This window comes from Dipteris shenzhenensis, chromosome 13 (assembly GCF_047967505.1).
Source record: "Dipteris shenzhenensis isolate YYH24624 ecotype China chromosome 13, Dip_SZ_1.0, whole genome shotgun sequence".
Taxonomy (NCBI): Eukaryota; Viridiplantae; Streptophyta; class Polypodiopsida; order Gleicheniales; family Dipteridaceae; genus Dipteris; species Dipteris shenzhenensis.
The window spans coordinates 27,577,133-27,604,149 of NC_141608.1; the positions used below are offsets into that span (position 1 = coordinate 27,577,133).

General features: G+C 44.1%; 1 protein-coding gene across 7 annotated transcripts; it reads right to left on the reverse strand.

Annotated features, from left to right (window-relative positions):
* Positions 1-1,189: 1,189 nt before the first annotated feature.
* On the reverse strand, positions 1,190-25,976 carry LOC147895236 (serine/arginine-rich splicing factor SR30-like). Of its 7 annotated transcripts, none has more exons than XR_015541998.1 (15): positions 25,836-25,976; positions 18,823-18,947; positions 18,671-18,736; positions 18,413-18,487; positions 17,575-17,677; positions 17,398-17,444; positions 17,216-17,273; positions 4,078-4,127; positions 3,826-3,882; positions 3,444-3,502; positions 2,794-2,910; positions 2,564-2,591; positions 2,387-2,458; positions 1,719-2,254; positions 1,190-1,307 (listed from the first exon to the last, which is right to left on the reverse strand). XR_015541998.1 is itself a non-coding variant. In XM_087383769.1 (15 exons), exons 2-14 carry the CDS (start codon positions 18,907-18,909, stop codon positions 2,234-2,236), a joined length of 840 nt encoding a protein of 279 aa, XP_087239895.1. In that variant the 5' UTR covers positions 18,910-18,947; positions 25,836-25,976; the 3' UTR covers positions 1,621-2,075; positions 2,192-2,233. The 7 variants fall into 7 exon arrangements, 5 of the variants coding, with proteins under 5 accessions (XP_087239895.1, XP_087239894.1, XP_087239893.1 ...); XR_015541999.1 differs by lacking the exon at positions 1,190-1,307 and having other exon boundaries at positions 1,621-1,830; positions 1,926-2,254; XM_087383769.1 differs by lacking the exon at positions 1,190-1,307 and having other exon boundaries at positions 1,621-2,075; positions 2,192-2,254.
* Positions 25,977-27,017: the final 1,041 nt, after the last annotated feature.

Sequence of the window (27,017 nt, forward strand, 5' to 3'; positions counted from 1 at the left end):
ACTGATTGCAACAGAGTATTCCACCCCTCAATGTGAAGTTTTGCATATGATATTTATGGTACAATAATCCTATCATTACTTTCAAGCTAACCACTTGTGTACTATGTACACTACTAAGCTCTAAAGTATCTTACCTATGACAAAACATTTATCACAATAGTTAATTCCCAAGCAAAATAGTTTTGAAGACCTCAAATCAGCCAGCAAACCAATTATTTCACCTTAGATTTCATGCTAACAAAGCACTTTCATTGACCAAGTAAAGAATAAAACCAAGTTTGAGTGGTGACAAACTTTGATCTCAACTCACACCCTCATTCAATTGAACTAGAAGAGGGGGAAATTCATGAGCAAGTGGATGCATCTGCTACACTGCTAATACTTGTTCCTCCAAAATCAGAGAAAGAGTTTTCATTGCATCTGAGCCAAGCACAAGTGAAGGTTACAATCCTCTAATCTATTATGCACTAACTGATTGCAACAGAGAGTATTCCACCCCTCGATGTGAAGTTTTGCATATGATATTTATGGTACAATAATCCTATCATTACTTTCAAGCTAACCACTTGTGTACTATGTACACTACTAAGCTCTAAAGTATCTTACCTATGACCAAAACATTTATCACAATGGTTAATTCCCTCGCAAGATAGTTTTGAAGACATCAAATCAACCAGCAAACCGATTATTTCACCTTAAAGTGCACCCCTTTTCTCCAACACTTATTACATCTAAGAGTGCACCCAACACATGAATAGTTTGCACTATCTATGCGCACATACGTACAAGCATGCATGTATGTATATATACACAAGTGTGTAAACATCTATATCTACATACGTAGGCGCAAGCACAAGCACAGGTGTGTGTGCATGTGTGTTCTACTTATTTACGTTAAATATCTTCGTGCAAGTAAATTTGCAAGCTTGACACCGTACTCTAATGACCGCCCTCACCAGACCACTGAAGGGCAAAACTATCCTGAGTCAGGCAGCAGGCTGTAATTATACATGACAGGAAAATGAGACTCGTGTGTGCATTCAAAAAAAGAGCCAAGAACCTGTCTTTATCTGGGAGGCTGAATAAACTCAACAATTTCGATACGTGAAACTTTAACATTTCAAGATCCAATAAGGAGCACTTGGACAAAGTACAAGTACAAATGGAGAAAGTAAATATATTCAATGATGTCTTCTCAAATTTAACTCATATACAGTTGAAAAGGAGAGCGAAAATCGTGTATTTGAAGCTCCAAGGCCAGTGTCTGAAGCTCCAAGGACATTGGAATGAAGAATGACCTTCTGGGACTGAAAACAAGGGGGATCCAATATTTTTAAAAACTCTTGAACATAAAAAGAAAGGCGTCAATTTTATCTTCTTTAAAATGGCACATAAAGTAGTCCTCTTTATTAGCATCATCTTTTCAACAAGGTGTACAAAGACATGCTTATCACAGGTGGAGGGGCACCTGTTAATTGAGGAGTAAGTCCTTTGTCTAGAGAAAGATTTGTTTAAAGGCAAATTACGAAGGGCTTTAACTAGGGGAGAGGATAGTGTATTCTTTTGAGCACGTCTTACAGTTATAACTTTGTTTTGACTCACAAACTCAGATTAATATTCAAAATATTTTCCTAAAGAAGTGATCAATACAAATCTTCAACATGCAATGATAGCTTTTAAGAGGATTAATATCACCCCGAGCATAAAAAGAAAATCACCTGTTATGGAAGTACACAAGAAATAGCCCTACAACCAGAAAGCTATTACTCGCACATCATTACAGCACAATGACTGGTGTGCCAGGGCCCATACTGTCTCCAGGAGCTTTCACTTGAGTAATAAAACCAGAAAATACTGGTAAGTCTCAATATCTAACAAAAAAATCAAGGCTACTACCAGAAAATATGTTTTGCTGCCATAATTACCAGTTCTTGATGCTTGATTGGTGGTTTACTCTATTTGCATAGACCTTGCACAGCCATGAAATGGAATACACCAACCATTTCATTCATTTTCATGGCTATTGGAATGGAACAAAACTTTGCAAGGAATTAAAGCTGCACAATAATCTCACCCTGGAAAATATGTCCTAGAAATTGCCGAGTGTCAATAGAAGCAGACTCTGGAGAGAAACATCAGACAACCATAGCCCCACCTAAGAAGTTACTGAATTCAACAGGATCATACTTACACAATCCATGGGTATTGGACTAGCACTGCGATTTTCTGTCCCTTAACTTGGACTTCTCCGCTTCTACAGTTCCAAAATTATTAAATTAACACAATTGTTAATAGATCTTTTTTACTTTTTGAAGTTACACCCCCCCCCCCCCCCCTTCCCAAAAAGACAACCTAGCAGATAGGTGGTAAAGAATGAGATACATACAGGTGAACGTGACAAAGACATGGAGCGAGAAGCACTATGACTCATGCTCCTTCGTCCACGACCTTTCGAAAGCTGCAGTCATTGATCAGAAAGTCTAAAACAGCTCAGAGAGTCCGCTTTTAAGGCTTGTGAAAGCTCAAAAGAAACCACACATAATAATGGGAAGGAGCATAATACCTTGCGAGGGGGTGACCTGGACACAGACCTGAAAAAAATATATATATACACACAATAATTCCAATAAATTTGAGGTTAGCAAGTCTATATGGTTCTTCCAAATAACATAGAATAATTTTTTTCGAGATACTAGCTGCCTCAGTGGTCTAATAAACTCTGATTGCTACTTTGTGTAGTATGTAAAACACAATGCTAATATGTAACTACATTCACAAAAATCCAGATTTTACCTGGAAACGGACTGGGACCGGGACTGGGACCGGGAAGAACGTGGTGACAGAGAGCGCCGGCGAGATTTCGATCGAGACCTTGAGCGCGATATAGATGGACTTCTGCTGGCAGACCGGCTGCAACAAAGCCAGTAGAACATGTCAGCCCTAAAAGCATGCCTATAGGACAACTCTTAGTGGCTTGTTATGCCCAGGAAAGCCTGACACATCTTCCCAAAACAAACCCGGTTGAACCTGTCACCATCCATTCTAAAAACACTTATCAACCTAGCCCTACATAAAAACTTAGCACCATGTCTTATTACAGCAAAAGCGATGAGAACTAGAAGCCCCAGCACTTGTTCCCACACCTAGATAAAATCTGCTTTGGTAGTATGCACAGTAGACTACAAAAATTCCAACAAATACCTCAGACTAGCTTTTTACCCCGTACCTATATGACATGGATCAACTACTGCGCCTGTAAAAGTTACTTATCCTCATGCCTTTTTACAGCCCTAATAGAATGTCACACTAATGGAACAATGGAGCACTGTTCAAGCACATGCAGGTGACTCAGTTTGTATGCTAATCGAAAAAAGCTGCATAATGAGCATATGACAGAATATGACAAACTACGTCAACAATTTGAGCAAATGCAGAAAACATACCTCCGACTAAGGCTGCGAGAGTAGCTCCTACGAGACCCATTCGCTCTGTCTTCCTGTACCTATATAGTTACATTAGAAATTGTGCTCAGTAGACTTCACAGAAACAAGCAATGGACTTTACTACATTGAACTCAAGACCATCTCTTCATACCGTTCCTACAGGAGAGGCTTAGGCATATTTTATAACTAGCTGCGAATACCCACAACAGTAAAATACCTTCCATGGTCAAAAGTGACTGATAAATGCTCCTCTTTGCTAAATAAATGATAAACTCATGGATTGTACAATGTTTGAAAATTGTTTCAGAATCGGTATGTTCCTTATATGTCATATCACAACATATGCCAAAAGTCAATAATGAGATTCTATTTCAAATTTTACCCGGATATAGGACCGAGAATATCGATTGCGAAATTCAGAATCATCCAGCTTTCGAATCTGAAGCAATCAACCCACAGCGCTCAGATCCAAACATTTATGCATGCCCCAACAACAAAAGCCAATAAAGGGAATGTCACATGCAAGCACACAAACAACCACCAAAAAGGAACAAAAAAAAGTGGAAAAGATAGAAGGAAAGTGGGATGAGAGAAATTTCTCCCCATTGAAGACAGAAAGGGTTGATATACTTACAGCATATTTCATATCCTCATAGTTTGTATAATCGACTATGCCCATTGTACCTACAAATTCAAACTTTGTTAATTTGGCTTCTAGCTTGAACGATGTTTTCAGTAGAAGGGGGAGTCAGCACAAACTGCATCAGAAATTGTAAAGTCCGCGTGTGTGCATGTGTGTGTGCGCGCGGGTGCGTGTGCATGGACGGAGAGAGGAAGGGGGGCAGGACTTGTCACACGGACAATGGGAGGCAGGGGTGAAAAGGGCAAAGGAAATGCAGAGGAAAAAATGGAGGGCAATGAAGATGAAAGCTGCAGGGGCAGAAAGAGACACACAGACGAAGAGGACAAGATGGAGGGCAATGAAGATAAGATGAAAGGTGCAGGGGTGGAAAGAGACAAATAGAGGGAGAAAGCAATGGGATACTTCGCTTCTCCCCATTCACGTATCTGATGTATCTGACTAGACTTGATATTAGATTGATATGATGATGATGATGCTCGTTTAGTAGCTCCACCCTTTCAGCTTATTGTATCAGGTTTCTGTCTCATAGACCCATCAGTCTTCCAAAGACTTTAATCTCTCTCTCTCTCTCTCTCACCGACACACACACAATTATAAGTCCAGATCAATTACGTGACAATAAGTCCAGATGCGAGATATGCCTTGGAATATCTCAAGATTGATGAGGAGAACGTGGAATCCGACCACAGAGCAATGTCACTCGGACTCAAGGGGACAAAGTATGATGCAGGAAAACAGGAAATTACTGCACACCCCAGGCTGAGGATGGACTGTAGAAAGGCTCACATTTATGAACAGATCCCGTAGGTACAAGTACCCTTTAGATACCTCAGCACCCATAAACCTGCATCCCGATGACTCTTCCTGGGAGAAGCAGAGAACTGGCATAATAGTCCAACTACATAACAAATATTAGGTCAAGTATTGGTAAGGTAAAGCAAGCTTCCTACCAATCGTCGGTACAAAGGAGTATCGACCGGCTGAGATGTGTCGTGAACACTTAGCTTGAGCCCGACCTCCATGGGAGTTACTGCTGTCTTGCAATTCTCCATCTGGAATCTCTTCCGAAGTTCTTTGCAATATTTCTCCTGTGAAATGAAGATCCTGTCTTTGGCCTGCTTTACTTCTATCCCAAGGAAGTAGTGTAATAACCCAAGGTCATTCATCTCAAACTCAATCATGAATAGCTCCTTGACCTGGGAAATCTTCTTGACATGGTCACCTGTCAAGACAAGATCATCAACACAGAGAATGAGTACCAATCGCAACCCCTTCTCAATGAACAAGTAGAGGTTTGCCTTGGAAGGGCTCCGACTTAGCCCTATCTTCTGAAAGAATACATCTATCCTTTGGTACCAAGCTCTAGGAGCCTGTTTCAGCCCGTATAACGCCTTCTTCAACCTGCAGACTTTTAATGGGGACCCTGGATCTTGAAGGCCCTGTGGCTGCTCCACGTACACCTCCTCCTCTAGGGTTTCATTAAGAAATGCGGACTTCACGTCCATTTGAAAAATAGGCCAATGGAATTGGGCAGCAAGGGCAATCACTATCCGGATAGTAACCATGCGAGCTATGGGAGCAAAAGTTTCATCAAAATCCATGCCTTCACTCTGAGCAAAACCTTTGACCACTAATCTTGCTTTGTACTTATCCAAGCTGCCGTCCGGTTTAAATTTAAGTTTGTATACCCACTTAGTGCTGATGACTTTCCGTCGCGGGGGCCTAGCCATCAAGTCCTAGGCATTGTTCTTCAGGATAGCATCCACCTCTGCCTGCATGGCAGCCTGCCATTCTAGATTGTCCTTCGCCTCCTCGAAGGACCTTGACTCTTCAAGCTGAACCACCAACGCAAAATTCACGGATGAGGTCTACTTAAGACGTTGGGACCGACGCAATCCGAAACTGCTACTCTCAGGTATATCGGTGACCCAAAAGTCTTCCAATGTTTTTAGATACCATTGGGGCAACTTCTTCTGCTTCTCAATGGGAGGAGGAACTGGAATTGCTTCTGGAACATCCTGCTCTTCCTCAGTACCTTGTGGCACATTAGCTTCCGATTTCTTCACCTCTTGGATGGTCAACCTGGGGCGGGGTGGGTTCGGGGATTGAACAATCTCCTCCTCAATCTGAGGCTCCTCTTGGGGTTCAGATTCCTTTTCCTCGAAGATGACATCCCGACTGATAAGAATCTGCTTCTATACTGGGTCAAAGAGTCCATAGGCCTTGGATTCTTCGCTATACCCAACAAAGATACATTTTCTGCTCCGGGAATCAAGCTTGGTCCTCTCTTCCTTGTGCACATGCACCCATGCGTTAGAACCAAAAATGCGAAGATGAGTGATAGAGGGCTTCTTACCATAAAATGCCTCATATGGAGTCTTGCCCTTGACGGCCTTCGTCTTGGTCCGGTTGAGGATGTGTACTACTATATTGATAGCTTCACTCCAATAGGCTTTAGAAAGGTTCCTTCCTCTTAACATAGCAAGCCCTGTCTCCGTAGTGGTTCTGTGCTTCCTCTCGGCTACCCCGTTTTACTGAGATGTACGTGCAATGGTGAGTTGTCGCTTGATCCCATGCTTGCGACAAAATGTGTTGAACTCATTGGAGGTGAATTCTCCCCCCCTGTCTGTACGGAACATCTTGACATTCTCCTCTATCTCCTTTTCAACTCTGGCCTTCCAGTCCTTGAATTTCTCGAAAGCCTGTGACTTTTTAGCCAAGCAATACACCCAGGTTATTCTTTTGAAATCATCCACAAAGAGAAGTGAGTACCTGGATCCTGCCCACGATGCTGTAGACATTGGGCCACAAATGTCAGCATGAACCAACTCAAGTGGTTTGCTGGCCCGAAACGAGGCCTCTTGTGGGAACTTGTCCCCGTGCTACTTGCCTTCTAGACAAGCCCTACATACACCATCATTGCCTGTAATGGGTGGAAGTCCATCCATCATCTTCGACTTTGACATTGCAGCCAAAGTTCCATAGCTGATGTGACCGAAGCGCTCATGCCAAAGTTTGGACTTTAGGTTGTCTCCATGAACCAACATTGCACTGAGGCAGTACAGTCCGTTTTCTTCGACTCCTTGGCCCACCATCTATCCATTTGCTTTGGATGTCACGGTGACCTTGCCGTCCTCAAAGAGAACTGACATGTTGTTCTTGTCCATCTGACTTACAGACAATAAGTTCTTGCAAAGGTTGGGTACATAAAGTACTCCAGAGATATCCTTCTCCTCTCCCGCGGTCGTAATGAAAGGAATGCTACCAATGCCCTTCACAGGACATGTCCGGCTATCCCCGACAGAAACTTTGGAATCCGGGTGTGTACTTTCCATGGTTTTGAACCAAGTCTTTCTGTTGGACATATGCTTTGAGGCTCCGCTATCAACATACCAACCCTCTTTTCCTTCACTGACTGCATACGCTGAACAATGTTCACTGATTAAAAACAACTGTCCTGTCGTCATATTGGCAGAATCATTCTTAGGCTCTTCTTTGATCCTGGCTTCTCTCTTCCCCTTCTGATCCGCCTTCTTCTTTCAGCATTCTTTGGCGGAGTGGCCAAGCTTTTCACAGTAAAAGCACTTCATTTTCTTCTTTCGGTCTACGTCCTCTGACTTCTTGAATTCCTTTGACTTGCCTTTTCCAAGCTTGTCTTTGGCCACTAATGCCTTTTCATCGATTTGCATAAAGAGTTTCTCTCAAGCCTCCTCCTAAAGCAATAGTGGGCCAGCTCCTCAAAGGTGAATGGCTTAGTCCGTTGACCTACAGTGACCGTAGTCACAAAACTTTTGAAACTCCGTGGCAATTTGTGGAGTGTGAGCATTGCCAATTGACTCGTGCCCACCTTCTGACCAACCCCTGTGAGCTACTCCTGCATGACTTTCACCTTTGTCAAATGGTCATGCACAGTATCACCCTCGTTCATATCAAGATTATAAAGTTGATGCTGAAGAGTAATGATACGGGCTGTATTGTCGGTTTCATACAGCTCCTTCAGTATGGTCCACGCCTCTAGAGATGTCTCTGCCAACTGGATATAAGGGATCACAGCATCTGCTGTCGTGCCGATTAGCATTGCTAAGGCTCGAGCATCCCTCTCCTCCCATTCACTGAGTTCATCCGCATCTGCTTCAAATAGAACATCACCTCTTTTGTCCACAATGTCCTCCGGCTTCACCTCGGTCCCAATCACTATCTTCCACAGCTTCCGTGCCACCAGATGGCTTCAGATCTTGACTTTCTAGATTGGATAGTTCCTCCCATCAAGCTTTCCAGCTTCACCAAAGTTGGGAATGAATGAAGAAGGAAGATGACTGGAGGAGGAGGAAGGATGAGCAGTGGGTGTAGAGGCTTCTAAACGCTAATCCATCTCGGTGAATAGCAAACTGAAAATACTGAAGCAAAAAGATGTACTAACCTCCCGTGCTAGCCTGAGCTGAAAACGAAATCGCCTTTCTGCCAAGGGACTCCTTCCTTCAGAGAGTGCTTTGATGAAGAAGAGTTGAGAGCCTATGGCTCTGATACCATGTTAGAAATGAAGAGGGAATGAATCACTCAAACCTCCACCCAAGATCTCTCCAACTCTTACACACTCAACTCAGATAGATGATCACAGATGCAACACACACACTCAGAAATAACAGCAAGAATAGATGGAGAGAGAGTATATTCATCCACCAGATGGTGGGCAGAAAATGGCTCCAAGGGAGCAGTACAAATCACAGCAGGATGCTGGAGAAAACTGATGAACTCTCTCTCACAAACTCCCCCAGATCTGGGTGCTGAACACTGCCTTGGAGAAGGCTTTCTGTAATGCACTGGATACTGGGCTCAATGGAGAAGTGGGCCTTTTATAGGCTCTGCCCGACCAGCAGAGTCGGTACCCTCTCTGGTGGCCGACTTCATGGGCCCCATAAACCGACCAGGGTTGGCCCTGGTCGGTGGCCCTGGTTGGGCCGACTTGGCCAGCCACAGACCCCTATATAAGGGCGCCCTGGGCAGCCAGTCCACGCTGCTTCTGGAGCCTCCATGTGAGGCCTAAAGCCCCCCCTCATATCTGCTGTTGCAGGCTGCGACCCAGCCCGTGTGTTGGTCGCCTATGATGCCGGCCTGAGTCTCTCTCCCCAGCCCTCCTACCTCTCACTGCCCCTTGTCCCCTCAAATCGGGGGCTCACAGGTGGACACAGTGAGATTCTAACAGAGAAACAAGAAAAGAGACTTTCTCAAGAGCAAACAACTTGAAAGTTTTGAAGAACCTTAAACTTCAGAAGCTACATGGTAGCGACAGGAAAGGAAAGCATTGTGGGCAGACATGATACAATTTGTTAAAGAACTTTATGAAAGCGATGGAGAGGAAAAGTTCAGTCATGATTTCTCTATCAAAGCAATGCTATAACGGAAAAGGATGTGGAGAGTGGGCTGAAAAAGCTAGCAAACGGAAAGGCCCCAAACACCCAAGGTTTGGTGGCTGAAATGTTACAATATGGTGGAAAAAAGACAAAGAGATGCTTATGAGTAAGGCCTTGGAGGGGGGTTTTCCCCAGAATGGCAATTAAGAAAGATTGTGCCAATCCACGAGGGCAGGGACAGCAAGATTGCAAAAAAATACCGGACCATCATGGTGAGCATCCTGATGGCCAAGTTATATGGAACCATTCTTGAACAAAAAATCACACCACAGGAAGGATTTCATCAGAAGCACTTGACAGTGAATCATCTGGTCACCATAAGAGCAGCAACTGTAGGAGCAGAGAACAGGAAAGGGGCTATCTATTGCTGCTTTGTAGACTTCAAGAAAAGCATTCAACACAGCACCGCATTAAAAACTATGGGTGAGACTAGAAATGATTCAAGTTCCTCTGGAATTCAGAGAACCTACATACAGACTTTACGAGAAGATACTAGCTGAGTTGGTGCAGTCACTTGTAGATGGTTGCGGTTACAAGGAAAAGTTATCAGAAGCAGCAATACAAGGGTGAAGTGGCAGCATTGGTCTAGTAGTTATACTCATCCACCAAACATGTCAATAGATTCAAGTGGGATACGTTTGTGACCGACCTCAAAGCTTGGTTCTTGCTGCCTTAGTACTTGTTGAATCTGGAAGACGAGTTTTCTCATCTCACCCAGAATGGTCTACCGATATTAACCTACAGTAATTAGGCCATTACCTTGGCCCAGCAGTTAGGCGTTCAAGACTAATACGCTCAAGCAGTTCATTAGGGGGTTGGATTCTGGAATTTTGACCCGCTCACTTACGAGCGTGCGCTTACCCACGCCTGGCTTGGAATCAAGAAAAGATGCTAAAAGGGGGAAAGCCTAAGCAAGTTTATACAGGAGCCAAAGCCCCACAGCAATCCACAACCCCAATGGGTAAAGGCCCTCAGCCAAAGGACAATAGCTTCCAAAAGAAGGATAACCAGCAATCAGCTGGTCAGAAAAAGGAGTCTAAGCCCAAGATGACCCCAGATGAAAAAGCTAAGGCGGGCATTACGGGAGGATACTTACAGCCCGATGAACAGAAGCGGTACCACGCGGAACACCATTGTTTCCATTGCCACCACATTGCAGGGCATAGAAAGAAAGATTGCCTCAAATGGTTGGCCGAGAACGCTGCGAAAGCGCCAACTTCTACCGTCTCCACTGCTTTGGCACTCCCAGCTTTGCTGACCTCGACTACAAACACACAATTCTATCCGCTTTGAATGCCGTGCCCTTGGTGGTCTTTGAAGGTAAGAAGGAGGGTATGCTCAACAAGTAAAAGAAAGCTCTCATCAGAGCCCATGGCACAGCTAAAGAACAACGATTTGTTGTCTTATTCGACATGGGAAGTTCAGAAGACGCTATCTCCCCTCAGCTTGCCAAAAAGATGGGGTGCACTTTAGTGGGTGAATGGGTTCACACCCGGGCTACGCATTCAAATCACACACAACACCAAAAAAATTTATTTCACAGTTCAGAAGGCCTCTTTTCAGTGTGACTTCATCCCCACACCACTATGAGGATGCGATATGATACTGGGGATCTAATGCTTGGCCGAGAACGCTGCGAAAGCGCCAACTTCTATCGTCTCCACTGCTTTGGCACTCCCAGCTCTGCTGACCTCGACTACAAACACAGTTCTACCCGCTTTGAATGCCGTGCCCTTGGTGGTCTTTGAAGGTAAGAAGGAGGGTATGCTCAACAAGTAAAAGAAAGCTCTCATCAGAGCCCATGGCACAACTAAAGGACAACGATTTGTTGCCTTATTCAACATGGGAAGTTCAGAAGACGCTATCTCCCCTCAGCTTGCCAAAAAGATGGAGTGCACTTTAGTGGGTGGATAGGTTCACACCCGGGCTACGCATTCAAATCACACACAATGCCAAAAAATTTTATTTCACAATTCAGAAGGCCTCTTTTCAGTGTGACTTCATCCCCACACCACTATTAGGATACGATATGATACTGGGGATCTAATGGTTTCGAGAATATTGACATGTGCCCGATTGGCGACAGGATTCCTTCACCATTGTCGAAGAACTACCTGAGCCAGCCATCGTCCGCGGGGACGGCAACATTCCTCGCATCCCTTTGATCTCCCACGTCCAAGCAGCTTGTGCTATTCGCAAAGGCACAGTATGCGCATTCGTGTATGTCCGTTGTCAGCTAAATTCAATGCAGCCAGTTCCTCCTTTGGGGCAAGCCATGGCCGATCTAATCCAAGAGTTCCAAGATATTACACTCTAGTTCAATCTACCACCACGACAGACCCGAGGACCATTGGATTGAATTAACCTCAGACTCGACGCCTTCCAATAAGTTCCCTATCGATTATCTAGGTCTATGGAGGCAGAGCTACTCAATTATTACGTGCTCGGTTTATCTCGCCATCCTCATCACAATTTGCGGCTCCAATATTTATCCATATATATAGAAAAAGGATAAGACGGTACAACTATGTGTCGACTATAGGGCACTCAACAAAATCACAATCAGCAAATAAATTTCCCATGCCCCACATAGAGCACTCAGCATATCTTAGAGCGCTTGAACAGTGCCAAGTATTTCTCCAAGATAGACGTTAAGAGCGGTTATCATTAGGTCCGCATTTTCGACGCAAACATCCCAAAGACAATGCTCAAGACAGAGTGAGCTCAGTATGAGTTCGTTGCCGTTCGGTCTCAAAAATGCACCACCAACATTCAACAAGATGATGTCACGGGTGTTCAGTGAGCATATAGGAGTGTGTCGATTCATCTTTCTAGATGATACCTTAATCTTCTCAAGCACAGTGGAGCAGCATATTCAAGATGTGCGGAAAGCTCTTCAACTTCTACGCAATAATCAATTATATCTCAATGCCAAGAAAAATGAGTTCAGCCTGATGGAAATCGAATATTTGGGTTACATCATCAGAGCCAATGGCATTCGCTTGTACCCTGAAAAAATCCAAGCTATCACAAGCTAGGCAGTCCTCACAACGGCCCAGGAGATCCAATCTTTCGTAGAGCTTTGCCAGGCCTACAATTCACATATGCCCGGATTCTCCACTACCTCAGCACCCTTAACCGACCTATTAAAAGGGGTGAAGATGCCGGCAAAAGATATCCATGACCAGTGCAGTTTTGCAGGCCTTCCACGACCTACAACAGTTGGCCATGACAGCTCCATTGATGAAAATTCTTGGTCATTACCGATGCAAGCAATGTAGCCATCGAGGTAGTTTTACGACAAGAAGAAAGACCCACGGCATACTGCAACAGAAAGCTTAACCTTGCCGAAAAGAATTACTTAGTCTATGACAGAGAATTACTCAACGTTATCCACGAATTAAACACTAGAAGCCGTTCCTTTATGGACGGACCTTCATAGTCAAGACAAACGACCAAGTCTTAAAGTGGTTGCAAACAATGCCCAGCTCCCAATGGAACAATCGAAAATCCCAATGGAGTTAAATATTCCACCAGCTCGGGGACATGATTGAATGTCCCTGGAAAGAATAACCCCGTCGCCGCCACTCTCAGCAGGAAAGCCTCCATTCAGACAATAGAAAAGGGCAATGTACTAGAGATTCAAGGAAAGGACCTTGACTCTATGAAAACACAGTACACGAACTCCGTAGAGCTTGGCACTCAATATCAATTTGACTTGACTCTTGCGCCCAGCCATTATTCAATTCATATTCTATAAGCAAAGACTTTGTGTGCTCAAAGACAAGCTGTAGACTCTACTCCATGACGTCCATGACGCCGTCATAGGTGGCCATAGAGGCATCGATAATACATTGGAGAAACTAGAGCGATATTTTTACTGGCCCAAAATACGGAAGGACGTACATAGCTATGTGCAGAGATGCCAAATCTGCCCAAAAATAAAGGAGGCAGGATTGCTTCAGCCCTTACCAATCCCCGAAGGTCCTTTCTAGGACATCACGATTCACAATGGATTTTGTGGGACCCCGTCCCACATCTGCAAGTATGCGAAACACTCAATGTCTAACCATTGTTCATCATTTTAGCAAATTTTGTATGCTTATTCCATGCAAGCAGACAGCCAACGCAGAGGACGTAGCCCGCTTATTTATCAGGTATTGGTACCCGATTGGAGGATTGCCACGGACCATTACCACATACAAAGATTCCAAATTCACCTCACATCTATGGAGGGCTCTGTTCAAAAAGTTTGGCACCAAGCTCCAAAAATCGTATTGTCATGATACGCAATCCAAGTGGGAGAAGTACCTTTCAGTATTAAACGATACCTATTCTTCAAGTATTGGACGTACCCCGTATGAAGCCGCTTTCAGCAGGAGGTTCTCTTCACTCCTCACCAAGATGATATTCACATCTCTCGAAGCCAATAAAACTACAGAATCCATGGATGAGATCACAAAATCAGTTAGAGACCGCCTCGCCAAAGCACAAGCAACGTACACGTGCCAAGCCAATAAGTCCTAACGAGATGTCAATTATAAAGAGAGTGATTGGGTTTATATAAAGCAAAGGCGAACACAAGTGGGCAAGTGATGCCGTAAGTTATCCTTCGAAGTTTTGGACCATTCCCCATCATTAGGAAGATCGACGACGTCTTTATGAAGCTGCAGTTACCAAACAGTTGGACGATGCATAATGTCTTTCACATGGCGCGGTTGAAGCCATACACAGCAATGTTACCGATGAGCAACAGCCCGAGGTAGTCGACGATGCACATGTCATTGAGCCAAAGAAAATTCTACTTGCAGCGATAGCTTGAAGACAGTAGAACGGATGGGTCTAGACACAGGATCCGCGAATTCTACATGAAATTTTGAGATTGAGGAACCCATGAAGGTGTGGCTAGACGAAAGTTTCTTCCAGGAGTTCCCATAGGTATTGGTGGACTACTTGGAGGCCATGCAACTACTTCCAAGTTAAGGAGGAGGGAATGTCACATGCACCCCTGCACTTGGGTACAAGGGGACAACTGGCTTCATCGACAAAGTGCAAATAGTTCCTATGATGTCGTATGCCGTGATACCATTGTGAGCCCTTATCCAAGGACAATCAAGCACGAGCTTTGTAGGTTAGTCTCTCGGCCTTAGGTCAAGTCAGAAGTCGAGTCCTTGTTCACTAGTACCCACTGGAGAACAGTACGTTAGTGTTTCCATCTTAGGGTTTCAGCTAGGTCTAGGTCTCGGCCTAGGTTAGGAGCCCAAAAGGGCCCCCAAAGGGCTGGACCCCCATCAAGGGAAAGTGGGCTGGGGAAGGGCTGCCTTTATAGGCTGCCCTGTGCCCCTCCCTAAGCGACAGGGTGAGGATGTGAGCCCAACCAGCCGACTGGCTCATTGGCTCATTTGGGGCTGGTTGGCTCACCACACAGCCCCCCATTTGAAGGGGGGCCTGCTGGCCTCTTTTCTCATTCAGCTCCCCCTTTCATCAGCCCGGTGCAGCTCCTGTCCCTTCTAGAAATCCCCTGCAAGACAGCCATCCATTCAGCAGTCCCTAAGGGTGATCCAGGAAGGTGTCCACGCAGCACCATAGCCTGGCTCAGAGTAGAGCTTTGGGGTTCCTGTTTCAGCAGCTTTCTTTTACAGTTTTCAGCTCTTTTCAAACTTCTTTCACAGCTCTCTTCAGCTCATCTCTCTCCGCTTTCATATAGATCTCTCAAGCTCCATATCTCAATTTCCATCTTCCCTTAGTCTCTCTCACTCACACAGCTCCGCTGTAGGGCAGCAAAAGCCTCTTCCATAGGCTTGCACAGTGGTCCACATCTTCCGTGTGGGCAGCGTTGGTCTTGGTTGAGATTGGGTTGCTTCTCAGGCATTCGTGGGCCAGCTCCCAGTGTTGGAAGGGTCATCCTCAGAGTTGCATCCCACGCTCTCTAAAGGAGTTCCATATGTATCTTTTGCACTTCTCCACGTATAAAGCAAATTCTTCCCTATATGGGGAAGGGGGCTCTCAGTGGGTACAGGGACCCAATCTGGTGTCATCTACATTCTCTCTAGCCCGAATCTCTCTCTTCCTCTTAAGGTGCATACGCATATGCCTCCCACAAAGGCCTAAAGAAAGGTCTTGCTGCGCATTAACACGATCATTAACCGTTGCATGTTACAGAGGGGATCCTAGAACCAGCTTGGGTATTGTTTCAGAGGCGTAGAGTGACACGGTGACAAACAGGCTAAGGGAACACGTCAGGGCTGCCACTGGACATCAATGGTGGTATTGTATTCGCCATAGATGGTGAAGAGCTGGATGATGATGACGAGGATGGAGGTGACATTGAAGCGGAAGCTGAGGCTTTAGGTGCTGTAGGAAGGCTCCAAGAGCATTCCAAGTAACAAAAAAAAGAGCGGCTGATCACAAACGAGCTGGACAACAATAGTTTTCACACAAAAATATGTTCTTTGCAATAAAAATTGTCCCCAACTGTGCGGGAACTGAAGGGAGATGTGTGGGAGCAAGGGGCAGCCTGCTTTGATACCAAAATGTGAGAGTTGGGAGATGGAGAGGGCTCAAAAATGTGGAGCTCAGCAGAAATGAGATTGTACAAGCGGGCTGTCAACACGGCACAACTCAAACCCTAGGGTGAGTCAAAACTAGCTGTACCACTAACGATGGTTAGGGAAAAAATGCCCCCAACCCTTATTACATTGGGCAGCCACTACCTTAGATATTAATATTTCTGACATTCTTTGGCATCATCAATCTCATGTGCACTTGCACCTGTTTTTCAGCATGGTTTTGGGCTGTTCCAGCCGGTTTGGAGAGTACTCAACGTAATCGAATGGTAGACAAATCAGTGGCCTTGAAACAAATCACACACAACAGACTCATCTCAATGATGGAGATGACGTCCAGAGCACACGAGGCTTCGAAGGTTTGAAGGAACAGTTTATCAACTAAGGATACACAAATCTCTTTAGAATCAGCTAATCTCAGCAAGGATGGGAGGAAACGAGAATATTAAAGACTTGTTAACCAAAGCTTCAGAGTTATCAGGGCTTTATGACAGCAGCACAAGGAGGCAATCAAGCAGCTTCGAGGAAGGTTTCAAGACTCAGCCAAAGGGCAAGTACATGGCAGACAAGGAAAACAAAAGCTAAGAGTAGCAAGCCCTGACAGCAATCATCCACACACAGACTTCAGGTTCTAACGTCCCAACACTGAGAATGTGCAAAAGCAAATGTTTCTACTGCAATAATACAGGTCATTATGCCAGGGATGCAGGAAGAAGATTGTTAACAAAACGAAGAAGGAAAGCGATGCCAACGAGAGAAGAAGTTCAAAGTTACATGATGCAGATCGATATGCTGTGTATTTCGAGAACTTCCTTTGGTGGATACTTACACTTCCATGAGTCTAAAAACTTAAAACAGGCTGACAGAGAGAGGGGGAGAGAGAGAGGAGGGGGGGGGGATGGGGGGAGAGAGTTGGGGGGGGAATGTGGGGGAGGGGTGGATTTTGAGCCAAGAGGCCCACAACATTAGATACATGAGTCTAAAAATGCACTTCAAACAGGCTCACACACACACACACACACACACACACACACACAGAGAAAGGGGGGGGGGGATTTTGAGCCAAGAGGCCCACAACATTAGATACAAAACTGAGATGAGAGAAAAATACTCTGCACTAAGAAACGTAGGTCGTAAATGATCAAATGTTACCTCCTCCTTCATGGAACACTTGAGCAAAGCAAACGTCACCAGCTCTCCTCATATGGTCCTGCAAGAAACAGGGGAAGCCAGTCATAAGTACAAAATCAAGTATCTTGATACTTGAACACGATGACTTCAAACTTACATCACGCAACCTTTGAGGTCAAAAAAACAACTTGATAGAACCTGACCTTCAAGTCTTGCCATGAAGCTGATGAAGGTAATCTAGACACAATCACTGTAATACACCACAAAAGAGGCTATACAAATTACACCTCAATGTAGCATAAAAGTTGAACAAAGCATTGGATGACAAGCACAGCAAGCGGATACTCCCATGGCACATTGATTTCGATTAAGTGACTCACCTCTATACTCTGCCCGTCGAGAAACACCAGAGCGGCCACTGCTGTAACTGCTGTAGCGTTCACTGGGTGGTGGGAGCCCTCGCCCACCATGAGCGAGCTCAACCTGTAAAGAGTACAGATTCAAATCCTGCAACTTAGAGCACATCCAAGCCCTTACCAAAAAGCAGACCATCAATTTCCCAGGCACTCTCATACAAAGCAGCAGTCGACTAGCCAAAAAAACATCACAGCCATGCGCACGACCAACTACAACCACCACCTGCTAGCCTGATTCAGGTGTGCTAACATCCATCCTGGATGTCAATTCTATGACATGCGAGATGCACTGAAAGCTATCAGACACCGGGGTTTGAAAGCACTTTCCACAAAAACCTGCTGATGAGCTACAACATGGATAGAGCTGTTGAATAGGAGAGCATTTCATCATGAACCCTAACGGTATGAGTTGCAGCCTTGTCATCTAGCCTAATCGAACAAGAATGTTACAGATTGTTCCTATTACTTCAGGCTGCAGCGTGGTTTGTTACCCTAGTTCAACAATGAAGTAGTGAATGCTGTATGGTTTCACTATGAGAAAGTTTTGTACCAAGGCATTCACAAATATGATCATTCATACAGCATTGCTTGTCTGCTATTCTTTGAAAGGCAAATGATAAGATCGGAGAGCAATGGTGGGGGATATTTTTCTCAACAATACCCCAGCAAACTTGTTTCCCCCTCAAGAAAGTACTCCTTTTGCATGTTTATAACATCCCACAAACAGAAACAACACTTTAAAGAATCATCAATGAAATGCAATTCTAACACCCAGCTGTAACAAAAGTTCTCAAAAGCCTACCCTAAGGTAGTGACCATCAAAATTGTAGCCATCTCGTCCCCTTATTGCATCTTCAGCATCGCGAGGATCTTCAAACTGCAAAGATGACAACACAAATGTCATACCAATCCCTCTAGAGAAAGCTAGCCAGTTCAGGTCTTATAAATCAGAGCTGAAAACTATCAAAGCACCATAGATGCAAGTAGAACCAGAAAAACAGCAATTGATCTTTAGGTTAACATTTGCCATGTCAAAGCAAAAAGCTATCATAAGACTTACCTCAATGAAACAATAGCCAGGAGGTCTAGGAGGCAACTTCAGATCAATATCCACAATTGGCCCATACTGTCAACAGAAATCAGGAGATTTCATGGTAAGTAATTAACTTTATGTGACCATAAATAGAGTCATACATTAAACTATTCTCAAACCTTATGAAACAGATCTTCAATTTCGTGCTCCCGTATATCTCCAGGTAGATTGCCAACATAAATGGTACAGCTTGCACGGCGGCTCATGGTTGGGGAACAGCTCCGCTTTCCTTCTTAGTGACAACCTTCAATCAAAGCACAATAATATCCAATGTGATATAAATTTGATAGATTGTACCTGCCAAAAACCTACAGACATGTGGACACTGAAAACAAGAATGCTATGAGGCAAACCAAGGAGGGGAAGATTGCTCCAACTGAAGCACCACAAGCTCCATCGCTCCCTCCCTTTCTCCAAGAGCTCCTCCACTATGATGCACACAACGATCAGGGCACATCCCATGTCCAACCACAGTCATACCGCCCCTACATATGCAGTTATCCTCCTCAACTCAAACGTGTACCACAAACCTCATCAGACTGGAACATGACCATGCAAGGCAAGCATAACACAGAAGAAAGGTACAGCTCCACGCACTAACCTCCACCAATCCCCCCCCTCCCCCCCCGGGGAAAGAAAAAACACAATCGCAAAATATAATTGTGCACACACCAGCCACCACGTCCAAACCACACCCATAATGGCAGGATCTTACGTTTGACAAGGCATGAAGTCCAAAGGGAAGATTGCACGTCCATAAACTCAAACAACGCAACACTCGAGCAAGGATACCACACAAAAACATCAACTCTGTCTCTTTCTTCTCAACATGCATGCCCTCTCAACAAATACATGGCCTTTCTAGCCTAACATGCACGTTATCACAAATAAATGATGCATGTAGATCTAAAAGGAATCATGGCAATCAAACCCAATCAATTGTGGTTGTGGAAGCTGCCATGTACCCAGCTTCACAAGAAGAGGTAGCAACTGTTGATTGTTTCTTAATCATGAAATGCATGAATGTCCAGTTTCCACCGGTTGACTACCAAGTGTCATAATCACTAGGCCAATCTGAGTAACTCTAAGCATGCAATTGTAAGTCACCTCCTCGCGAAACATCAATCCAAGAATATATTTTAGCTCGAGGAGCCTTCTTTGAGCCATAAAATGCTTTCCTGCATATCTTTTGCTCTTGAATAGGCACTTTACATATACCTAGATGAATCCAGGAACATTCCCAAACTCATCCTCTAAAAACACAACACAGTGCAGTTTCAATCTCACGATAGTCACTCATAAAATTGAAAACCATAAACTCCATCACGCATCCAATGCTAACCTATGTAATCTCCACTGGGGTAAGGCCTAGACTCTGTGGAGAAACATCATTGTTTTAAAGATGGCATCAACTTGGAGAGGGGTCATGGCGAACTCTCCTTGTATAATCTAATGGGGCACTGAGGTCTTACTCCGAATCATCCTGGATCCCATAATCACCTATAGCCTCTTAAATCTCCTCCACTCTGTCGCTGAAATATCACTCCCCCAGAAAGGTGATGCATACATTGCAGACCGTCTCACCAACGCCAATCCTTTGTCGGAGGGTCGTGGAAGTGTGCCTGCAGGCATCGCCTCTCTAGTCGGCCAGAACAACCTGTCCTCGTGTGAGTCGTGTCATACCGACATGGGTCATCGTGAACCTGTTCCGGTCAACACTACCCCCAAATATGTGTAAGGCTGCACTATTTCCACCGGCTCGTCACAGTATGTGAAGTTATGGCGACAGGAGACTGCTCGCAAGGTGTTGAAGATCATAACCTTGGTTTTCCCAAGGCTAACTGTCAAGTCTCTCTTGCTGCAGAACATTTGTAGAGACTCTAGATGCGCCAGAAGCGAACCCTCTCTACCTAGGGCGATTGACAAAAGAAGTAAGCTCGTCGATATAGAGTCTGAAAAGAGTCGATGAGAGGGGGCAGCCTTGTTTCATCCGATAGTGCTCTCAACCCAGTCTGATAGGCCTCCTGGGGCACTTACCTTCCCTCTGACGGACTCATATAGACTCATGACCCCTGAAATCATGACGGACTCATACAGAGTCATGACCCCCAAATCATGATCTCTGGGAGTTGCAACTTATGTAACCTCCTGATCAGGCGAAAACGTGGACGGTATCAAATGTCTTGTGAAAGTCTACGCAGCAAGTGTAGATTTTCTAATGCCTTGACTTTGCCTCCTCAAAATGGGTGTAGACCATAGTATAAAAGTATGCTCTCATACATACAAATCCACACACCCACACATACTTGAGCATCCATTTATACAAAGTCTTCGTACTGAGTTTCTGTCGGCACTCCGGAGGTGAAGGGCAAACTCAGCCAAGACGAAGGCTAGCACTAAAGGAGAAGGCTAATCAAAAAGTAGTCCAAATCTCTTCAATCAAGCTACAACTGCTTGTGAAGTCTAAACGATTTCATTTTAGTCTCTCCCAAACGAGCATCTATATCTAAATCTAGCTGATAGGGCAACGCACCATTTAAGATAGAAAGAATTATCGCAATACCAACAGGCCGCAACTTGGACGAAAACTTCACAAGGTGAAATTTGCATGTCCGCTAATACGGGAAAAGCATATACCTAGATGAATCCAGGAACATTCCCAAACTCATCCTCTAAAAACACAACACAGTGCAGTTTCGATCTCATGATAGTCACTCATAAGATTGAAAACCATAAACTCCATCACACATAGCAGGGACTAGCTACTATAACATCCCCACTAACATCATCAGCACCCAACACTGGGTGTAGACCATAGTATAAAAGTATGCTCTCACACATACAAATCCACACACCCACACATTACATCCCTAGAACGTCCCCATTCAGGAGGGCTGTTTTTATTTCCAACTAATGCACTTGCCAACAAAAATGTGCAGAAATTGCAATCACACAGCTGATGGTAGTCATCCTCGAGGTGGGGGCAAAAAATTCTTCATAATCTATGCCCTATTTCTGAGCACAGCCTTTGGCAACCAACCGTGCTTTGTACCTGTCAATTGTATCAAAAACAAAGGGAGAAATAGAAAATTCTTCTTGACCCCAAGAACAAACAAAACATCATAGATCAGAGCCATCAATGGTGTGAGCAAGATCTCCCCAACTCCTCTAACGGAATAAGAATTGTTGGCACAAGAAAGGTCTTGCCCACAAGAGCAGAAGACAGCTTGTCAAACACCTTTTTCGACATTATGTGCCTAGTTACACCACTTTCGAAAAAAATGTGTCAGCAGTCTCATTAACACCGAATGTGCATGGCTTCCAAGAGGCATCATAACTATAAGTAAGAATGCCCAATCATGCTCTAAAAAGTTGACAATAGCATCATCCCTACTAATGTGAAGAATTTGCAACTATCATGTTCTCTCCGTTGGAGTCCTCTTTGGACACTCATTGATATGGTAACCTGGCTTTTTGCAGTGATGGCATTTGCCCTTTTTCTTGGCTTATCTGCATCCTTTTTGTCCTTCCCAGATGATTGTCATGCACCATGCTTTCGCTAAAAACAAAGAAACTTAGCTTTCCTTTGTACTTAGCAGCAAATGTTTGCTACCACAATATTGACTCACACATTTTTCTGCATCTGCTCCTCTTGCAACAAAAGTCCCACAAGCTCCTGAAGGGGTCGGTGGGTTTGGATTAACCCTCAGGCGCATTGAGCAACGTGTGAAAAGACAAATACGCTCCAACCAGGAGTTCAAAGTAGTAGAGACAAGCTGAGCATTTGTGATAACTTCATCCATATTCAGCAGTTGCACCCTAAGATCCTGAAATTTAGTCAAATGGTCTGACTCCCTCATGCACCCTTACTGAATCAAGTTGCTATTTTAGAAATGAGACAAATGCTCAATAACTTCATCAATATTCAGCAGTTGCGTGTTCTACACTCCGGCAACCCCAGGATTATGGGAAGAAGTAACTGGGAACGTCAAGTTAGGGCTTGTGGTGAGCTAACCTGAAAGTCAGTATTCTTCATCCGGGAGGTTAGTTGTGTCAAGACAGGATCAGGAAGGAATTGTTCACTCCAACTTCATTTTATGTCCAAGGGGGGCTTGTATGGACTGTATGGACCGAGGGGATGCAGCAATTGATTTGAGAAATCAATTACAGGAAGGAAGGAAGAATGAGATGTGGATTGCAGATGATCCGAGAGACTATTATTTAGTTGTTTAAGTATTACAGCTATGATTGAGTCTATGTTTTTAGAAGGCGAGTAGCTTGCCAGATACTCGGTGGATTCACAGAGGTAATTTTGAATACTTTGAGATCCAGACTGAGCCGATTTTGCTGATTGAGACCAGTAGATTTCTCAGGTAGAACCTGAAAGAGATTGCTAGCAGCTTTGGATGATCTTTTAAGAGATTACAGACTGAGGAATGGTGAATTTGTAAGACATATATGGGGAATGTTCTGGTGGTATGGTGCGGATTTACAGAGTTCCACTGGCAGATGGCCTTTTATCCAGACCTGAGGATCGCTGGATGCCTTGGTTATGAGGTGAGTGCACTCTGACATGGCAGATGTACGGTTTATTAGCCTTGATGTGGCCATTATCCAGGCTGTGTCGCAGGGTATTGACTGATGGCGTTATCCTAGTTCGCAGTAGCATTTGATGCTGGTTTGCATGTTCCTTTCACACAGTAGTTGAGCATATCTTGAAGTTTCTGGATACTTCAGGTAGTCGAGACTGACTTAAGTTCTTGCTCGTGATAATGGTCCTCATTCTGTTAGGCAGCAGGAGGATTTATTTGATAGAGGTGGAGTGTTATATATGTTCAGCACCAAGATGATGACTTGATTGATCACAATTTGCCTATGTTGATGCTGAGAATATATCCCTGGCAAGACAGCTAGGTTATGTTTAGTACAGGTTTCATCCTGGATTTCCCTGATATTATAGGAATTGGATCTAGGTGCAGCTTGCACAGACATGATTTGTCAGACGTCTTCAAGTATGATGTGTCAATGACAGCTCACACCGACTTAACCAAAGAGGGTGATTCATTGTTGTGAGGTTATGTTTGTGCATAGATCTCCAGGTGACCATTGATTGGGAGACGTACATCCCAATGACCGAGTTGTTTGCCTAACAACCTAGTTCCTCAGTAACATTATGACTTCAGGGAATTCAGATTGATGCAGCAAGACGTTTCCCGACGGGTTATAGGGGAGATGCTGATACCCTTTGGGATACTATCAGAAGACAATCCAGATAAAGCGCTGACACAGTGTTCACCGAGCATGTCTTCTTGTGCACCTGAGAGTACCCGAGTTCTCAGGTGTTACAGACAAGGAAGTTCATGAGATTATCCCATGGATACAAAAAATTGCCACCTGAGTTTGGATAGGTAATAAGATTACTCACAATTCAGATTAACCAATTCCATGGGAGTTGGGGATTGATAAATTCTTTGAGTTACTCATGAGCCTGAGTTATGTCTCTTTATTCCATGCACATAGTCTGTTGGAACAGCAGCTTTAGATTGAGCTGGTTCTTATAGATCATAATATCGCCAAAGATCTTTTCATTAGGCCAATTGGGTGATTAGACCAACCTGTAAAATAGGTCAAGCTAATTTATGGGGGCCTCTGCAATAAGCTAGATAACCAACCAATGAGGTTGGGAACAAGATACTACGTGAAAATGCTTGATGTAACTTATCAAGTTTGTTTCGCCAAAAAAAATGCAGCTAGTTAGCCTTAAGTAAGCACACATCACATGGCTTAGACCAACCTGTATAAACATAGAATGCAACCTTGTGATTGAAAAATGCCAACTCATTAACTTGGGCTAACCATACCTATCCAAACTCCCTCATCATATGACATAACCCTTTTCTTCCAGCTTCTTCTAGACTGCGATGGATGTGGATGATTACATCCAATGCCCAAGGTACTAGAGTGAGAACTAGAGTGGCTTAATAGCACTTCAAGTTTGCCAAAGTGACGTAGGCCAATGAGGTCATAAACATGACATGAAACTACAAAAACTCCTTTTTTTTCACCAACTACAAAGGCTCATAAAAAGTTATGTAGCCATTGCTTAACACGTCACACCTACATGCACTCTTAGCTTTAAATGACCATGATTATAGTGAAAAAATGGGAGCTAACCTTGAATCATGTCCATTAATGCCATGCTGATTTTGAACCACATTTTCCTTCGGGATGACTTGTTGGGTGGGTAAGCCAGAAGCCTTCTACTCAACATTCCCAGAAGCCACAGAGAGAGAGAGAGAGAGAGAGAGAGAGAGAGAGAGAGAGAGAGGAGGGAAAAAGAGACTAGTTACGCTTATCTTCTTATAGGCACCCGAGATTCTTGAGTCTCCCTTCATGGAGGGGGAGAGAAGAGAAACTCAATCACGTTTTCTTGGACCCGTGGACTTATTCCCATTCCTCTTCAGCGCATGTGCAAATCATATAGCTGGAGAACTCTCGAGTATTAAGATAGCGTAGCTGGCATGCTTAGGTTTTATTTGTGAGTTCAAGTGCACCCTTCATCCCTCATGTGATCCCCGACGCATTCCATTCATAGGAACGGTTCCTCAACTTTGTCGTAAACATTTTGCAGGTCAGAATCAACACATAATACATAATAAAAATATTCACAACACGTCTAATGGTGAATGGCATAAATGCTACAGCCAATACTTATTACCATCTTTATCATGTTTCCTTTTTATTTAGATTAAAGAAGGTAGAATGTAATCTATCCCCGTGACACTCAGAACAATATGTCCACAAGCCGCTTAAATTCGGAGTGTTACATTAAAACGTATCTCCCGCGCGACCAAAAGGGCATCGAAATCCCTCGCATTAACACGCGAGGCTTCGAGCTCTGATGAAATTTAATCAGAGAAGAAAACAACACTCCAAGAACAAACCCTCAAAAAACGCCCGCACAGGATAGCAGAAGGGGCTGGGAAATCTGAAGAATCGAAACACAGGCATCGAGGTGCGCGAATCTCAAACGCGTGCCTTCGGGCACAAATTTCGCAGGAAAGAGCAACAAAATGTGGATGTTTGGAGTGGAAAAGACAGAATGTGGTGGAGAAAGCGGAGAGAGAGATACCAGGCAACGGAAGCAGGGATGGAATCGGCAGAAGAAGGGCAAATGAACTGAATGTGCGTAGTTGTGATGAACGGGGAAGACGACCGCTCCTCCTCAAGAACTCCAGCAAAAACAGAGTCGAAGAACTCTCCCTGTTTTACTTTATTTGGCACTGCAAAAAAAACAATGTTTTCCATCCTTACAAAATGTCTTAACCACACCTCGGGTTTAACTGAGGTAGAATTCACCACACCATACACATCGGCAATGCTCGCTCGCTTCCACAAAAAGTTTTCCGGCTTTTCCTGATGCCCGGCCTCCCCCGGCTCGGACACCTGCAAAAGTGGGCTCAGGTGGTGGTGCTCACCTGCAAACAACTGTCTCGAGCAATTTGGTTTTGCCCTTCATTCTGCTACTGCAACTGTGAACGTTTGTGAATGCACAAGCCACCCTTGCTTCTTTTCTCATGGAGACGTCCCAATCTGCCCTCAGGTTTCCTTAATCTTGACACAATGGAGACAGTGCGATCTCCGTCCTTTGCCTCGTGAATGTGCGTGGCTAACCCCATTATGCTTGCAATGCAATCTTAAGAGGCATATACAATCTCTTTGACATAGGGTCAGGTGGAGAAAGCCAAGAGAGCAATACCGGGCAATGGAAGCACGATTTGATTTGACAAAAGGGCTAATGAACTCAATGTACACAACCAATATTATAAGATATGCATGTACACATAGATACATCTTGAATGCAAAGTCTCATAAAAACCATGCGCATGCACTATGCACTCATGAAGATGCACACACTCACACGCTCACGCACGCACACACACAATCATTTCTTTAGATTATAATGACTGATGGTGTGGTGGAAATCTAAATTAATATGACATGAGAGGTTGAGATAACAAAATTTCAAGATGTAAAAATAAAGTTTTGTTACAAAATTTTACATGTTCGTATAGAATATATTTACTTATTTGAGAATAAATAGCAATAATTCAGTATGCTATGAATTACATGCATGTGCATACATGCAACCTTATGTCAAAGGAAATTCAACTCCAAAAATCCATTTGATCCCTTACCCAAACTCACTAGACTAGTTCCTATCAAATTCAGTCCCTTGGCTCACATGCAATTTCACACTCATTACATATCGTGAAACCGGAGCATCTGCAATACTATGAGCACAACTCGCAAG